The sequence below is a fragment of the Falco cherrug genome, chromosome 9 (genome assembly GCF_023634085.1).
Source record: "Falco cherrug isolate bFalChe1 chromosome 9, bFalChe1.pri, whole genome shotgun sequence".
Lineage (NCBI taxonomy): Eukaryota > Metazoa > Chordata > Aves > Falconiformes > Falconidae > Falco > Falco cherrug.
This window is the reverse complement of record NC_073705.1, coordinates 14,542,695-14,557,447: the sequence shown is the minus strand read 5'-3', so window position 1 is coordinate 14,557,447 and position 14,753 is coordinate 14,542,695. Positions and strand designations below refer to the sequence as shown.

Below are 14,753 nucleotides of genomic sequence, written 5' to 3'. Positions count from 1 at the left end.
GGCTCCCTGAGGAAGAGGAGGCGACGCTCCCGAGGCAGAGAGCCCGGTTTGGCGAGGAAGAGGAGGCGAGGCGCCCGGGGCAGCGGGAGGGTGCGGGCCGGGGCCCGGTGCGCAGCCGGTCAGGCCGCCGCGGGGAGCGGCGGGACTCGGTGCCGGGGCGGGGGCGGGCGCTCCCCCGCGAGCAGCGGCGGGTCCGGCGGCGCGGCGGGTCCCCGGAACGGGGCGGGGGGCTGCGGGGCGGGGCGAGAGGCGGGGCCGGGCGGCGGCGGCGGCGGCGGGCTGGGGCGGCTCAGTGCGCCCGGCTCCGCTCGCCTCCCCGCGCCGCGGCTCTCCTGCGCCTGGCTCCGGCCCGGCATGGCCGCTCCGCCGCGCCGCCGCCTCGCCGCCGCGCCGCCCCCGCCGCTGCTGCTGCTGCTGCTGCTGCTGCCGCCGCCGCCGGTGATGCTGGGCGGCGGGCCCGGCGCGGCGGCGTCGCGGGAGACCCCCGGTCCCTGCCGAGTGAAGACGGTGACGGTGTCCACGCTGCCGGTGCTCCGGGAGAACGATATCAGCTGGAGCGGAGCCCCGCCGCCCGCCGCCGCCGCCGACTCCCGCTTGCTGCTCTTCGTCCGCAGCGAGCTGCCCGGCCGCGTCGCCGTGCAGGACGACCTGGACAACACCGAGCTGCCCTTCTTCACCCTCGGTAGGCACCACTGCCCCTGTCCCCGGGGCCCGCCGCCCCCGGGGCCCCCCGCCCCGCCGCCGCGCTGCCCCGGGGCGCGGAGCATCCCGCTGCGGACGGGCGGCCCCGGGCTCTCCCCGCTGCGCCGGGGTTTCTGCTCAGCCTCCCCTCGCCGTGGGCTGCTGGGTTGTGTTTTGGAGCTCTCTAACCCTGCCCTTGCTGCACCCTGGTGGCTTTTTTTGTTTGTTTGTTTGTTTGTTTATATATGTATTTATTTTTTCTGCTGGGGAGGGATTTTTTAGCAGGGCCTGAGGGTTGCTCCCTCTTGGAAGCCCTGGGAGTAGAGCAGCTCCACTCAGGCTATAAAGTGATGGGTGCTGCCTCTTGTGCTCCGACTTGAACGCTTAGCCCTGGAGGAGGTACCGCCGAGCCTGGGAGAACAGGAGAGGCTGCTTTTCTAGCCAGAGCCTGATTTTATAAATGCTTCGTCTTAATTCCCGAAGCTCGCTCTTGCTTCACGCACAACTCCAGCGCCTGGGTCTGTGGCAGCCGCCTGCAGACTTTGCTCCTGTCTCAGCTTCTGTGGGGAGGGGGATGGGACTAGAAATAATTCTGTTGTCGTACTTCTTGATGCCGGATCCTGCTGGCTCAGTTGGGGTGCCCGAGCCGTCTCTTGTCACTTTTATCTTTTTCTGTGCCTTAACCATCCTGGGCATCTTCCACGGGAACTGTTCGGAATGCCGCACGAACAGCGCGGTGTTTACTCTGCCGGGTCACCCAAGGTTTTTTGTTGATCTCTTCTTGATCCACTAGCTTTCTGCTTTTTGGTGCCTGAACGGAGGTTAATTTGAGTACCTGCTTAACGTCGGGTCCGAGATACTGCTTGACACCCACCTCTGGTTGTGGCTTCCAGTGCATCGCCCTGCATGCATCTGGCGTGCTGAGGTGTGCCCGCCGCAGGCTGGCTGGGGCACCCACGGCAAGTCCCTTCCCCTGGCCTGTGGAAGCGACTGCCTTGTGCTGGGTGCTATGTGCCGGGGTAGGAAAATGCCTGGCTGTGCCTCCCGGTCCTGTCCTTTTACCTTCTGTGAAGCGTTCTTGTAGCAAGTGCCCGTAATGGATAAGTTGATGGTACTTCTTGAGCCTCTTGGGTTCTGGCTTTGCAGTGTGGCTTCCTTAGACACGGTTGGTCACTTGCAAAAATCCCAAACAAACCAGGTACTCTATTTCAAGTAATAAAAGGGGAAAATCAAAGCTTTGATTTAGTAGGAATGACATTTACCTTACAGTGATTAAAAGTAACAAGAAGTTTCATGGTTCACAGAGTTGAATTTTCAGATTAGAGTACACTTTCTTCAGGGACCAGGTGTGAATTGCGCACTGATCTAAATATATTGGAAAGCAAAGAAACCCCTCTGTGTATAGCTTAGGTAATAGCTCAATTTGGAGGAGAGGAATTTGTCTTGATAGATCAGAGACATGATCTCGTATAGCAAATCCTATTTCTGTGAGTAACTGCCAGTAAAAAGACCATGTCTTGATCTAAAAAATTCTCTTTTGCTTGCCTGGGATATTGGTTATGCATGACTGTTGAATATGTAGCATGTCTTGTGCAAAACTCTGGGGTTTTCTGCTGCCCCTTCATAGACAAAAGACCCCGAAACATCCCCTCCTGTTTCCCTGAACCCACAGGCGTCAGGCAGATTGGAAGATAAATGGAAGCTTTGCCCATGGTGGGATAGCTTCATCACAGTCCTGAAATTAATCAGCACGTTGCCTCCAGAGAAGGTAAAACACTTGTCCTTTCCCAAGGTCTAGCTCGTGAATTGCTGTGGATGCTCTGATATTTCAAATTTGTTGCATTTCATCCCATCTCCTGGTGTGGCAACTGAGTCTTGCTCACAGTTAACTCTTTTCTGGGCGAGTGCTGTGTAGAGGATTTCTGCTGGCAGGAAGTAAGGCTGGAGTTTTCTGTGGTGGTTTTCCCCCCCTGCATCCTTTTCTAAGTTCATTCGTCGCTGGGAACCTGAGAGCTGCTGCCGCCTGGTAATGGGCTCTTGGAGGTGAAAATCACGTTACATGTAGGAGGTCAGTGGGATGGCTTCGGGGTGACTTGGGGGCAGGGAGTGATTTGAACGCTGGCTTCTGTTTGCCAAAATCTTATCACTAGGTGATTTCTGATGTTTATATGTATTTATGCACGTTCCCGAAAACCTTTAGTTGCTTTCTGGGCCTGAGCTCAGGAAGGCACATAAAGAGCTGATGTCCTGCTGATTGCAAATGTGTTGAGGGCTCCTAGATGTCTGAGAGCAAGCTGATGTTGCTAGCAGAGACCGCTTTCTGGCTTTGTGGCGTAAGGAGGGGTTAGGAAGACCTCTTAAAGCACACCTCAGGACAGCCACCCTGGCTGGCAGTCTGGAGGGATTTTTGAAACTATAAAAAAAAAAAAAAAAAAGCAAAGCATAAAGCAGGCAGAGCTGACTCCTGGTGCTTATACTATGGACTGTGAATTAAAAAAAGTTGAGAATAAATTGAGGCTACACCATTCTGCAGGGCTGAAAAGTCATTCCAGGCCAGGAAGCACAAAATAAAACCTTACCTGTGTTTAAGTAGGCAGTCTGTAGTCCTGGGCCTGCTCAGCAACTCCCAGTGTAATATGTCTTCTGGCGCTGGAGTGGTTCCTGTGCCTCTCTTGTGCTAAAGGAGGGTGGGGGAACTGTAGCTAAAGGCTCGCAGATGCCAGAGCCTTGTTTGCAGCAGTGTGAAACTTAGAGTCATAGAATAATTTAGGTTTTAAGATCGAGCCCAACTGCAAACCTAACACTGCCAAGTCCACCACTAACCCATGCCCCGAGCGCCACAGCTTCTGCTGGTTCTTTTTTAAGGGCAGACCAAGTTAAAATAGGCTGAGGGGATAGATGCTCTGAGTTGGGGGCTGGTACAGAGCATGTGCAGTGCTCCGTGTCCCTTTTCTTTAAGGGATTCCTCCTTCTAGGGAGGAAGCAACTTTTTCTGTTCCCTGGCAATACGACATCTAATTAATTTAAGCATAAGTAAGTATAAGTGCATAAAGTGAGAGCTTGCAGGGTTGCACCCCTGCCTGCAGGGAAGCCTGGTCTGCAGGAGCTGCTGCATGACAGACGGGAGAGAGCAGCGCTAGGAAATCCCTGTGCAGACGACCCCTGGCCCACGGCGTGCTTGCAGCAGCAGCAGCAGCAGCAGCAGCGGGCTCATCCGCGCCGTCCGTGGGTCGCGAGTGGCGCGCGGGAGCCCGCTAGGGGGTGGTGGGAGCCCGGAGATGCTCCGCCAGCAGCACCGGCTCTGCCGGCAGCCCCGGCACCGGGCACACGCAGCGCGCACGCACGCAGCCCGGGGACATGCAGTGGGCACATACATGGCCCAGGCACACGCAGAACACACGCACACGGCCCGGGCACACGCAGCACATGCAGCCCGTGTGCACATGGCCCCGGCACACACAGCGGGCATGCACACGGCCTGGGCACATAGGGCCTAGGCACGTGCACATGCCCTGGACACATGCACACAGCTTGGAACATGCACACAGCCCAGATGTGCACACGGCCTGGGCACGTGCAGCCCACATATGCACACGGTCCAGACACATACAACCTAGACGTGCACACAGCCCAGGTGTGCACAGGGCCCAGGCACATAGGGCCCAGATGTGCACACGGCCCAGGCACATATAGCCCATGTGCACACGGTCCAGGCATGTGCACACGGCCCAGGCATGTGCACACGGCCCAGGCACATGCAGCCCACGTGCACACGGCCCAGGCACGTGCACACGGCCCAGGCACATGCAGCCCACATGCACACGGCCCAGGCATGTGCACACGGCCCAGGCATGTGCACACGGCCCAGGCATGTGCACACGGCCCACATGCACACGGCCCAGGCACGTGCACACGGCCCAGGCACATGCAGCCCACGTGCACACGGCCCAGGCACGTGCACACAGCCCAGGCATGTGCACATGGCCCAGGCACATACAGCCCACATGCACATGGCCCAGATGTGCACGCGGCCCAGGCACGTGCACGCAGCCCAGATGTGCACACGGCCCAGGCACGTGCAGCCCACATATGCACATACAGCCCAGACGTGCACACGGCCCAGATGTGCACATGGCCCAGGCACATGCAGCCCACATGCACATGGCCCGCATGCAGCCCCCTGCGAGCAGGTGGGTGGCCAGCAGGGAGTGGGTTCTTCATCTCCCAACTGAGGCAGGAAACTTTGCTTCTGCGTCGCATCCTTCCCGGGTTGTGGCAGGGGCCTGCTGCTGAACGGTATGCTCAGCGGCCCTTCAGCCGGCTCTCTCAGTTTCTGTATTTCCTGCGCCTCGGTTTATTTTTTTCTCTCTTGCGTTGGAGACCAGGAGGACGTTTCGCCCCCTACCACCCAGTTACATTACTATAAAATTACCCATCAAAGCGCAGCGGTGGCAGGAAATGACAAATGTAACTTTGCCACCAGTGCATATGAATTGCTGTGCATCTCCTGCCCTGGAAAAGCATCCTGCCCTTTCCTTAACCTTGGATACAACTGATGCTTTGCGGTATCCCCCCTCCCCTGCCCCCCCCCCTTCCCCTTTAATTCTTCTAGTGTTACGCTGGTGAATGGTGCAGCCTATCATTGACTTTATTCTTGTACAATGAGGTCTCTCTAAGGTATGTATCTTGATTTAGTCAGCAGCCATGTGTTCTGTACAATAGCTGCTCCATGAGCAGCGTTGCCTGCTTTAAGTGCAATTCAGGGAATGAAGGCAGTTAGCTTCCGAGCTAATTTAGATGAGCTCTGTCTATGTGTGAGCAGATATATATAGAGGAGAGAGAAGGAAAGAGGCAGACAAATTTTCACCACTGCTCTTACCCGGTAGTGGCTTACGTAAGAACAGTTTACTATACACTTCTCATAAATGGCTTTAATGGATGCTGTTTAACAGGCATCTGCAGTGCTACGAGGTGCTTTGTTTTGGTGGGTGGCAGAAAGGGTGCTTGTGCATCCACGTTGCCAGTGTTCCACCGTGGCTCTTGCGTGTGGCTGCTCATTATCCCCCACTTCTTGAAGCTGTGCAGCTCCTCCATCTCCTCAGCAGTTCGGCGCTGCTTCTTTTATCTTCTTTCTTAACTTTTCCTGAAGCCATCTTGTAACTCAAACTTCTCCTCTTTAGGGTAAGAATGCATTGAAATAAGGGAGAGCGCTTGAGCAGGGGATTGCCACCCTTGCTTTTGTCAGCGGGGTGGAGAAGCTGGAGGGTTACCTAGGGAGCGTGGCTGCCACTGATGCCTTTTGATGCCACTGTTTGGAAGCACCATTCGTTGCTTTGAGTTGGCCCGTGAGATGCAGCAGCAGCAGGCGGGTAGCAGAGAGAGCCTGTGCCTGGCGTGAGACTCCACTCATCAGGGCACAGCATCTAAAAACTGGGTTGTCTCTGCAGAGAGCCAACAGCAAAGTTTGCTTTCAACACTTCCCTTTGCTGTTAACTGCCTCCTGGTAGACTTGACAAGCTGCACTGCATATCTGGCCAGAGGTCGGGTGAAATCAAGTGTTGGTATTTTTTTTTATTTTGTTTATTTTTCTTTGTCTGGCTCTTCCCAAGGTTTAAAGTATCACATCTCCCACCAGGCAAGTGGAGGGAGCCAAAAAGCCTCATTGAGGCTCTACAGTGAAGGTAAGATGTGTCAGTGGGCTCCTTGGGATGGGGGCTGGGGGGGGAGATAGACCTGAGAGCAATGACTGCTTCCCTTCCCCTTCATGCCCACCCACAGCTGTGTGTGGCCATGGGGTCTGGGCCAGGTCCCCTGTGCCTGGGCTGCCTGAGGAGGGTGTAGGAAAGGGGAGAACCTTCTGGTAGCAATTTTCTCCCCTCCTCGTGTGAAGCTATGTGATTACTTAACCTTTCCAGGCCGTTGGGTTCTTGTAGTTGGAAGGGGAAGGAAGGAGGGCCCGGCTCGGGGTGGGGTGGTACCAGTGATGTGGGTCCTGAGCTCGAGCTGTGCCCGCTGGGGCTGCTGCAGGAGAGGCGAGCTCTGTAACATCCCAAAAGGCTGTAGGCACGAAGTGCCCATGAAAATGGGTCTGTCCTCAGATGACTGCTTCCCTCCCCAAAGGCAAGGTTGAGCGTAGCTGGTCCAGCACGGTGGGGTGTGGACTTGCAGGGTTTTTGCTTCATCTCAGGTATTTTCTGGGGTGAGAACCCCAGTTAAAACTGGGAGTCTGTAACTGAGTGGCAGGCTGTACTCGGGGAGCTGCTGCTTTTCAAGAGTACCCGTGTTGACCAGCTAGTGGCAACAGAAGATTAACTATAGAGAGAGGAGCCGGTTTACTGCAGCTGAACCATCGAGTAGCGGAGAGGCTGACAGCTGGGGCTGTCCTCTGCTCCCTCTTCCTCCCATGGGATGGTGGTGGCTTTTCCATGATGTCTGTGTGCCAGAGACCTTTACCGCTCTTCTGCTGGAAGAAAAAAAGTATGTGCTTTTCATCAGAATTAGGTGGGGCACTTGCATTTCTCTGTGGGGGCTGGGGAGGTGAGTGACCTCTGAGTGCCACCACACAGTTAGGCGTTACCTCCAAAACTTGCTGTCTTTTCCTTTCTAAGCCCTCAAAGTGTGAACCCTGGCTGTGTGACGGACCAGCCTTTGTGCTGCCTCAGTGACACGGCACTGATGTGCGGTGTTGGCTGGCTGTGAATTGGGCTGAGCCCTTGGGCTTTCCTGGTGTAACGGGAGTTCAGGCATGGGACTGGCTGAGACAGGAGGAGAATAGATTGATGTCACTTGTGAGAACATTAGGGTATTGATCTTATGCTGCCTCGATGTGTATGTTAGCGATGGCAGGTGGCTTTAAGAAACACCTACCGTCACACCAAACTGCCTTGCAATGTGTGGGGGTAGGCTGGGGTTGGAGACTGAAAGGAGAAGTGAAGAAAATAGAAGTGTCTTGATTGAAGCCTCTCATCGCCTGTAGTGCCCACAGTACAGCTCGTGTCGGGAGTGTCCTCCTCCGACTGCAACCAGCTGAAATGGGGAATGATGAGCCTCGGGCAGCCTTCCCTTGTGGCTCCCCAGTCCTGCCCTGTCACTACCTGTGCGGTGGGTGACGGCATTGAGCAGAGATGATTCTTGTGCGTAACCAGCTTAAGAAATGGTGCCACTTAAAAGAATTGAATGCTTGTGCTGCTGCTTGGGTCTCAGCTAATGTGGTTAAGGTTTCCAGTGTCCAGACAGTATGGAGACACTTAATGGTATTGAAGAAGCGGAATGGCACGCAGAGGGGACGAGCAGTGATCTTGACTGCCTGCATCTGCGCTGGGTGGGTGAGGCTTTCTGATTGTCTCCTGGGAAGGAGGCAGGTGGGGGGAAAAAAATCATGAGTAAATGATTTTGGCCCATCGATCCCTTTGGGCATCTTCCCTGTATGCTGTGCAAGAAGCACTGCTCTTGAATGCATCCAGTGTGCTTATCCCGCTGTGGTCTGGTCCAAGGAGGAATGAGGGGTTCCTTGCGGGAGGAGGTTGTGCTGTGACTGCCTGCGAGAAGATGGGGCAGATAAGATTTGGAGCCAGGGCTCTGTCTGTGGGAGCAGAGGCGGCTGGTGAGGAGGTAGACAGAAGTATGAGTTCTCTGTTTCTCATTATCTGTTCCTCACCAGTCTTGCACCCCTCCCTCTGTGCTTCCATTTCTCCCATCTCCATGCAAGACAAAGTCTGTATGAAACTGCTACTTGCTTTGAAAGCAGCAGCAAAAGGGGAGAAATTTTCCATTAGCAGCATCAGCAGTAAAAGAGATTTTTTCCCAGTCACCTGGTAACTGCTGTATTTAGGAAGATTACTGAGCTGATGGTGTTGCTCCCAGCCATGTGCATGGGAGTGATCCTGTTAGAGGGGAAGGCAAAGGCCAGCGTGCATAGCTGCACGCAGGGAGGTGAGCTGGGAAAGGTTAGCTGTGCATCTCTCTGCAGGGAGAGGAGAGCCGCTGTGCTGGAGAGGGGACCCGCTGGGCCTCGCATCTTGCATGCACCGTCATCTGCTCTTCCAGTGCACGAGAATGAAACAGAAATCGTATTGCCAGCTGCACTAATGAGCTGCAGCAGAGGGGGAGCAGAGCATGGCTCCCCGGGGCTGGGTGCTTGCCCCATCCTCGAGCGGCGGAGGGGATGCCTGGCTCCAGCCTGCCTTCGGGGACAGGCTGGTTATTTTGGTGCCTGCTACCTTTCTTTCTCCGAGTCTGATGAGATATGCCTATGGAAGGGTGCTGCCCTGGCTGCAAAGACCCCACGGACTATCTGCAGATGTGCACCCACCCTCCCAAAAGCTTGGGGCCCCAGGACTGCATAATGGGGTGCAGGCTCTGGGGACCCCAGGTTTGCTCCCAGCCCTGCTGCTGGCCGTGAGCATGTTCACAAGAGCTCAGCTGTGCTGATACCTTTGAGGCTTTGGTTCTTTTTCCTTTCTCTGCTCTCTTATATCTCTCTGTGGGGCAGCGGGGTGGCCTCACCTGTGGCTGGAGCCCTGCCCTGGCTCTGCTGCATGAGCTGGGCTCCCTGGCCAGCCCCAAGGGCTGCTGAGTGCCAAGGCACTCACCTAACATGAGCTGGCATTGCAGAGTGTGCCTGCGGCTGCTGCAATCACAGCTGTGTTGGTCCCAAGGCCGTTCAGAGCTCGTATCCTTCCCCTGCTGCTCCTTCTGGTTCTCAAGCGATTGGTGTTCCAGGGAGTGCAGCACATCCCTAAAATATGGGATCAAGTGACAGAAAATAGGAGTTGGCAACAGCATAGGAATATTTTTTTTTGCCTCTAGCCAACTGCTCAGTAACATCAGCTTCTTGATGCACCGCTGCCGTATCAGCAGCATGCCGTGATGGCAAACGCAGGACAGTTTGTGTGTGGGAGCAGGGGCGAGCAGAGCATGTTTTCTGCAGCCCAGGACCAGGACCTGCTGCTTGTCTGCCCTGGCCAGGGAGCACCAGCTCTGTGTGCTGAGGCTGAAAAGCCTCTACCTCCATTCATGCTTGCTGTCCTATTGCTCCTTGCTGCCTGGGGGTCTGATGGGAGCTGGAGTAAAAGTTGATGCCACTGACCTAATTAATTACTCAAGGGGCACGCACAGAGTGAGGTCTGCTCACTTGGGAAGTTTCCCACTTAGATGGGCTTCCTGGGGTGAAGGGGCACATATGGCAGATGCTGCCAATTGTTCCCACCTCAGTCTCAGTTACTCAGTGCTGCCTTGCACAGGCTGCTCTGTGGGGGTGGAGGGAGGTGGAGAACCCTTCACCTTGGTTTGCTGGGTCTGAGCAGTCACCTGTGTGGTGGATTCAGCATGGGTGGTGGCCCCGGAGAGCTCTGCGGCTTGTTGGGACATCCTGATGTGTCCCTTTTCTTTCTACCCCTATCACACTTCTGTCTTGTCCTTTGTACCTCTCATCTGTTTAAGTTAGAGGAGTTTAAACACTTTTTCCCACCCTGTAACAAGCCCAGGGAATTCCTTCCAGGCTTCTCTGAAAATGTTCTTGTTGGCATCGTGCTCCTTGTTCATCTACCTCTAATGTCTTGGGAAATCTGGACAGAGAAGTGCCCAGGAGCGAGGTGATGGGCAGGTGACCCAAAGGGTGGATACACGTTCCCCTCCCTCTCTTCCATGCCATCCAAACTGGACAGCCCATGGTCAAGCTGGGTCCACAGACACATTTGCAGCATTTCAAGCATCAATTAGGCTTCAAAAAAAGAGTAGGAAACATTTCCTGCCCTCCCTCCCAGGAAGTGACAGGTGTTTATCAAGAGAGGTGGCCTGAGCCACGGCAGTGTGCTGGGGTTTATCTCAGTCTCCGTGTGCCTGGGGCTTCTGCTGGTTCAGGCTCCGGTGTGGCCTGGGATGCCCCAGCCAGAGGGCCACCCGCTGGCAAACATCTCCCATCATCTCCTGGCTGGAGGAGGTGCTTGAGGTGGGCAGCTTAGGGCCTCTCATGGGATGCCAATGCTGGGTACCACTTGATTAAGGTAGACTCAACTCACAGGAGCCTCCCAGCTCTTACCCAGGATGGCTGTTGGGACAGGAGGCACTGCAGTGGGTCCAGCTGAAGAATAGGGACGCCGTAGAGAAGCCGAGCACAGCAGTGTCATTTTGGGGACCTGACAGGCATGTTTGGGAGTTAAACATGTTGCAGGCTGAAAGCACATCCAGCAGCGATGACATTGACCTTAGCTGTGCAGGCATGTCCTTGCCCGCTGTTGCTGGAAGGGTGCTGGCTGCTCCATCTACCACGTTCACATCGGGGGCTCCAGCGTTTTTCAACCCCTGCAGAGCGGAGGGCGGCTGTAGGGGTGCATTCATCACCTGAAGAGCCCCTGGGCTTTGGCTGAACTTTGTGTTCTAGCAATAAAACCGTGCTAGGAAATGTGTGCTGTAACAAAGCCCATGGATATAATACATCCGTATCATACTGTACCTTTCATCTTGAAGGATTCCCGAGGAGCTTTACAAACTCAGTGTGCTGCAGCCTGCCAGGGTGACTGAATGTTATCAGTAAAGGCTGCAGTCTAATCTCTGCGGTAGCATGTGTCCCCCGCCCCCCTCCCCATCGCAGAGGGAACTTTATGAAGTCTGATCTTGGACTAGCACTGCACCGGGTGTTTTCCTCTAAGCCCGAGTTTCTCAGGAGAAAAAGGAAAAGCATGTAGCTGTTTGTTATGCAAAACCAGCGAAGAAGTGTTCTTCCTGGGGCAGTAGGAGTGGGTGGGAATTACTTTCACGCAGCTTCAACAGCTTTGGATCTCGGCAGAAAAAGCATTCACAGGGGAACGTGCCCTCCATGCAGACCCAAGAAAGGGGATAAGAAAGTTTGAGTGCTTGAGAAATTGCTTCTGGGCACAAGCAGGGTGGCAGGGTTCAACTGCTGGGTATGGGGGCTGCTGCCAGGGCAGCTCTGGGTAGGGAGACTGGTAGTGTCTGCCTGAAATACTTGCTGTGCAAGTCTTTTGTCACCCAATGTCCCCTTCTGTCCCTGCAGAGACAGTTCCTGAGCCAGCTGATGGCGTGTCCATGTCCTGCAGCCTTTGGCAACCTCTAGGCTGCTGCTGCCTCCCACCACCCGCAGAGTGGGAGCAGGGAAGGGCAATGCAGCCCCCTCTGCCTCAGTCACCCTTGCTGGTCTCCAGCTCCCGTTGGGTTTATTTGCATCTGCTCTTGGCTTACCTGGAGCTGTGAGGGCCGTGGGAGGCATCTGAACCTGCTGTCGATGGTGGCAGAGCCTAAAACTCAAAACTGAAAGTGGGATAAGGGGCTCTAAACGAAGCTGTCATCAGAGGCATATGCTTGAAAAGTGGAGGTTAGCTCGAGTCTATTTTTGTTTGGAGTGGTACATGCTTAGCCTGTTTTGTTTAGCAGTTTGTTTATGGGATGTATTTTCCCATCCTGTGTAGCTCCTAAACTGTAAAATCGAAAGCAGCTTTTACGTGTTCCCATTAAATGCATCCTGGTGCACAGGAGATCCAGGGTGCGTGGTGCTGGCAGGGCTGAGGTGCCTGCTGGCCAGAGGTCCTCGATTAGGGAGGGGACAACGCAGCAGCGAAGGAGGTTATTTTGTCACATTTGAATATGGGAATTACTGTGGGCTGTAATGTGGGCTCCCTGGGATGGAGCAGGGACACCTCAAAAGCTTGCTAGCCTTTTCATCCATTTGCTCTTGCTTTGGAGGCTCCAAGCCTTCTCATGCTCATCCCTGAGGAGCGCAGGTGTGGTGTTGCCACCTGCAGCTCCTTTAGTTTTGCCTCCTTCCCTGGACCCCTTTGAGTTGGTCCTTCAGGCCACCAGTAATGGGGTGTGGTGTTTCCAGCATAGTTCATGGATACTGGACAGTAAGAGCCTTCAGTATCAATCAGCTTTGAAAAGGCGATGAAGGTTTGTGGTCATTCTTACTGCAGTTGTTGCAGTTGCATGCCTCGTCCTGAATCAACAGCCATGTGTTTCTCGCTTTAATTTTTCTGAGTGCGATCAGAGGGGCTAGAAGTGTATTTAATTAAATAGCAGCACCCTTGCCTTTTAACAATTCAAGAAACTGGAGCTGCTTGAAGACACAAACTCCGTTACATTGCTTTACATCTTATCACATCCCAGCGCTTGCTGTTTCTTCCTCTCCTGCTCTTTGCTCTCCCAGACAAGCAGCACAGTTGTCCTTACTGTGTTCCTGGCTTCTGCTGTGTCGGAGGAGAAAATCCGTTACCCGGTGGCATGGCAGCAGGGAGGGAGGTCGGGGACGCTGCCTGTAGGGGCTGCTCGTAGCCAGCTTGGGGTCTTGCTGGAGCAGCAGTTTGCACGACAGACACACTGCTCCTCGTTGTACTCAATTTTATTCTGCTTTTGTAGCAGCTGCCGTTGCTGCTTAGCTGACAAGCTGTTCCTTAACATGCTATGGCCCAGCGGCACGCGGGAACAGGGACAAGAGCTGGGATTTGAGCAGGATGCGAGCTCCGTGAGCATGCGATGCGGGGATGCTGCTGGCTCGGGCTCCCCGGGAGTGCGTGCACTGCCCAAAATCACGTGCGCCGCCCAAAACTGTGCGTGCTGGGGGAGGTTTGCTCTGCTGCCTGGGCTTGCTTTAAAGACTGTTGTAAAACCTTTTCCCTCCTTGCCGATGAAGGGTTTTACAGCGTGTTGCAATGAGCCACTTAAACGCAAAACGGGAGGAAAAAATCCTGTTAGCAGCACTCCTCCCAGCTGAGCCAGCCTGGCAGCCCAGGGCCTGCGCTGGGGTGAGATCCAGGGTGTTTGTAGGGGATGCTGAAGAAAAACTGAGCCTCGCGAGAGCCTACCCTTTGCAGAACAGCCCGCTGGTGTTTCTCCTGTGGCATGTCCCAGCTGCATTGCCTCCCCAAAACCATGTTCCCCACTGCTTGACAGGCTTCTCTGCTGGTTTGGATGATCCCCGAGTCACGTAAGCCCAGCGTTTAGTAGACCTTGGTCTGCAGAGCCTCTCTCCAGCAGGAATGATGCAAATTTGTCCATGGTTTCCTGGCCCGCAGCTGAAGCAGCTCCCTGCAAAGCGTGTCCCAAATGGTGCCGTGTCCCATGATCTCTCTGCAGCTCCCGGGCCCTGCTGGTGGCAGGAGGTTGGGCTAGGAAGGAGGGTGATGCTTTTGCTGTGGTTCAAAAGGAAAGAGTTTTCTGTGAATGTGGGGCTGTGGTTTTTAATCACTGCTTGTTCTGATGATCACTCTACAAAACAGTTTGAAGGCACCCAAGGGCAAACCAGTAGGTGTTAATATTCTTCTTCTATTGCTGTTGGGTGGGGAAAGAATTCAGATTCAAGAAAATCTGTTATTTATTATGGTGCTTCTCACCTTGGCTGTGGCAGCTGGAGGGCGGGTGAGACATGGGTGCTCTGGACCTGGCTGGGGAACAACCTGCAGCTGTAATTTGGCTGGTAATGGCTGTGCAGCATTTCCCCAGGCTTCTCATGCCCTTGTTCTTCCAACTCTATGCAAATATTTCTGCAGTTAGGGAGCTGTCCAGGGAGGATTTTATTCCTGGCATGAACCGAGTAAGCAGGAAAGGTTGGGCCAGGAGAATGGTCTCACGGTTGGCACCGAGATCCACCTTGTCCATCAGCTTGGTTGCACATAGCCACAATAACCATCTATACATCCCGACCAAGCTGAAAGGGTCCCACAGTAGCTCCTGAGGGGCTCCTGCATCTCCGTAACACTGGCCTCTGGGAAGTGCCTCTGTTGATGGGGATGCTGAATTGTCTCATGCACAGACGGCTGCAGTGGGGGAAGGGGGAAGTTTTCCTTTGAGGTCTCCTGGACACGCTGAGTGCTGACCAGGGGCTGGTGCAGAGGGAGAGATGCTTCTGTTAATTAGCACTAGATAAAAGGAAAACTTGTCTTTATTCAAAGAGTGGCTTGTTCCAGTTTCATTGCAGCCCCTCAGTTCTGAGCTTTAAAGTTTGGTGTATGTGCGAACAATAAGTTTAGAAAGATGTTTTGAAGCCAGAATCGCAGCATTGTTATGAAAATGCTGAAGGGGAGTTGTGACACTGTTTTGAAGATGAAAGTATTTTTACAATC

At 54.4% G+C, this 14,753-nt stretch overlaps 1 protein-coding gene across 1 annotated transcript in view; it reads left to right on the top strand.

Moving 5' to 3' along the window:
• The first annotated feature begins 262 nt into the window (after positions 1–262).
• The window catches only part of ASTN2 (astrotactin 2), a 353,993-nt gene continuing 339,502 nt past the window's right edge, over positions 263–14,753 (top strand). Inside the window, exon 1 of the mRNA XM_055720179.1 lies at positions 263–682. Coding sequence (XP_055576154.1) covers positions 355–682 — 328 coding nt within the window. The 5' untranslated portion in view covers positions 263–354. The remainder of the gene's footprint in view (positions 683–14,753) is intronic.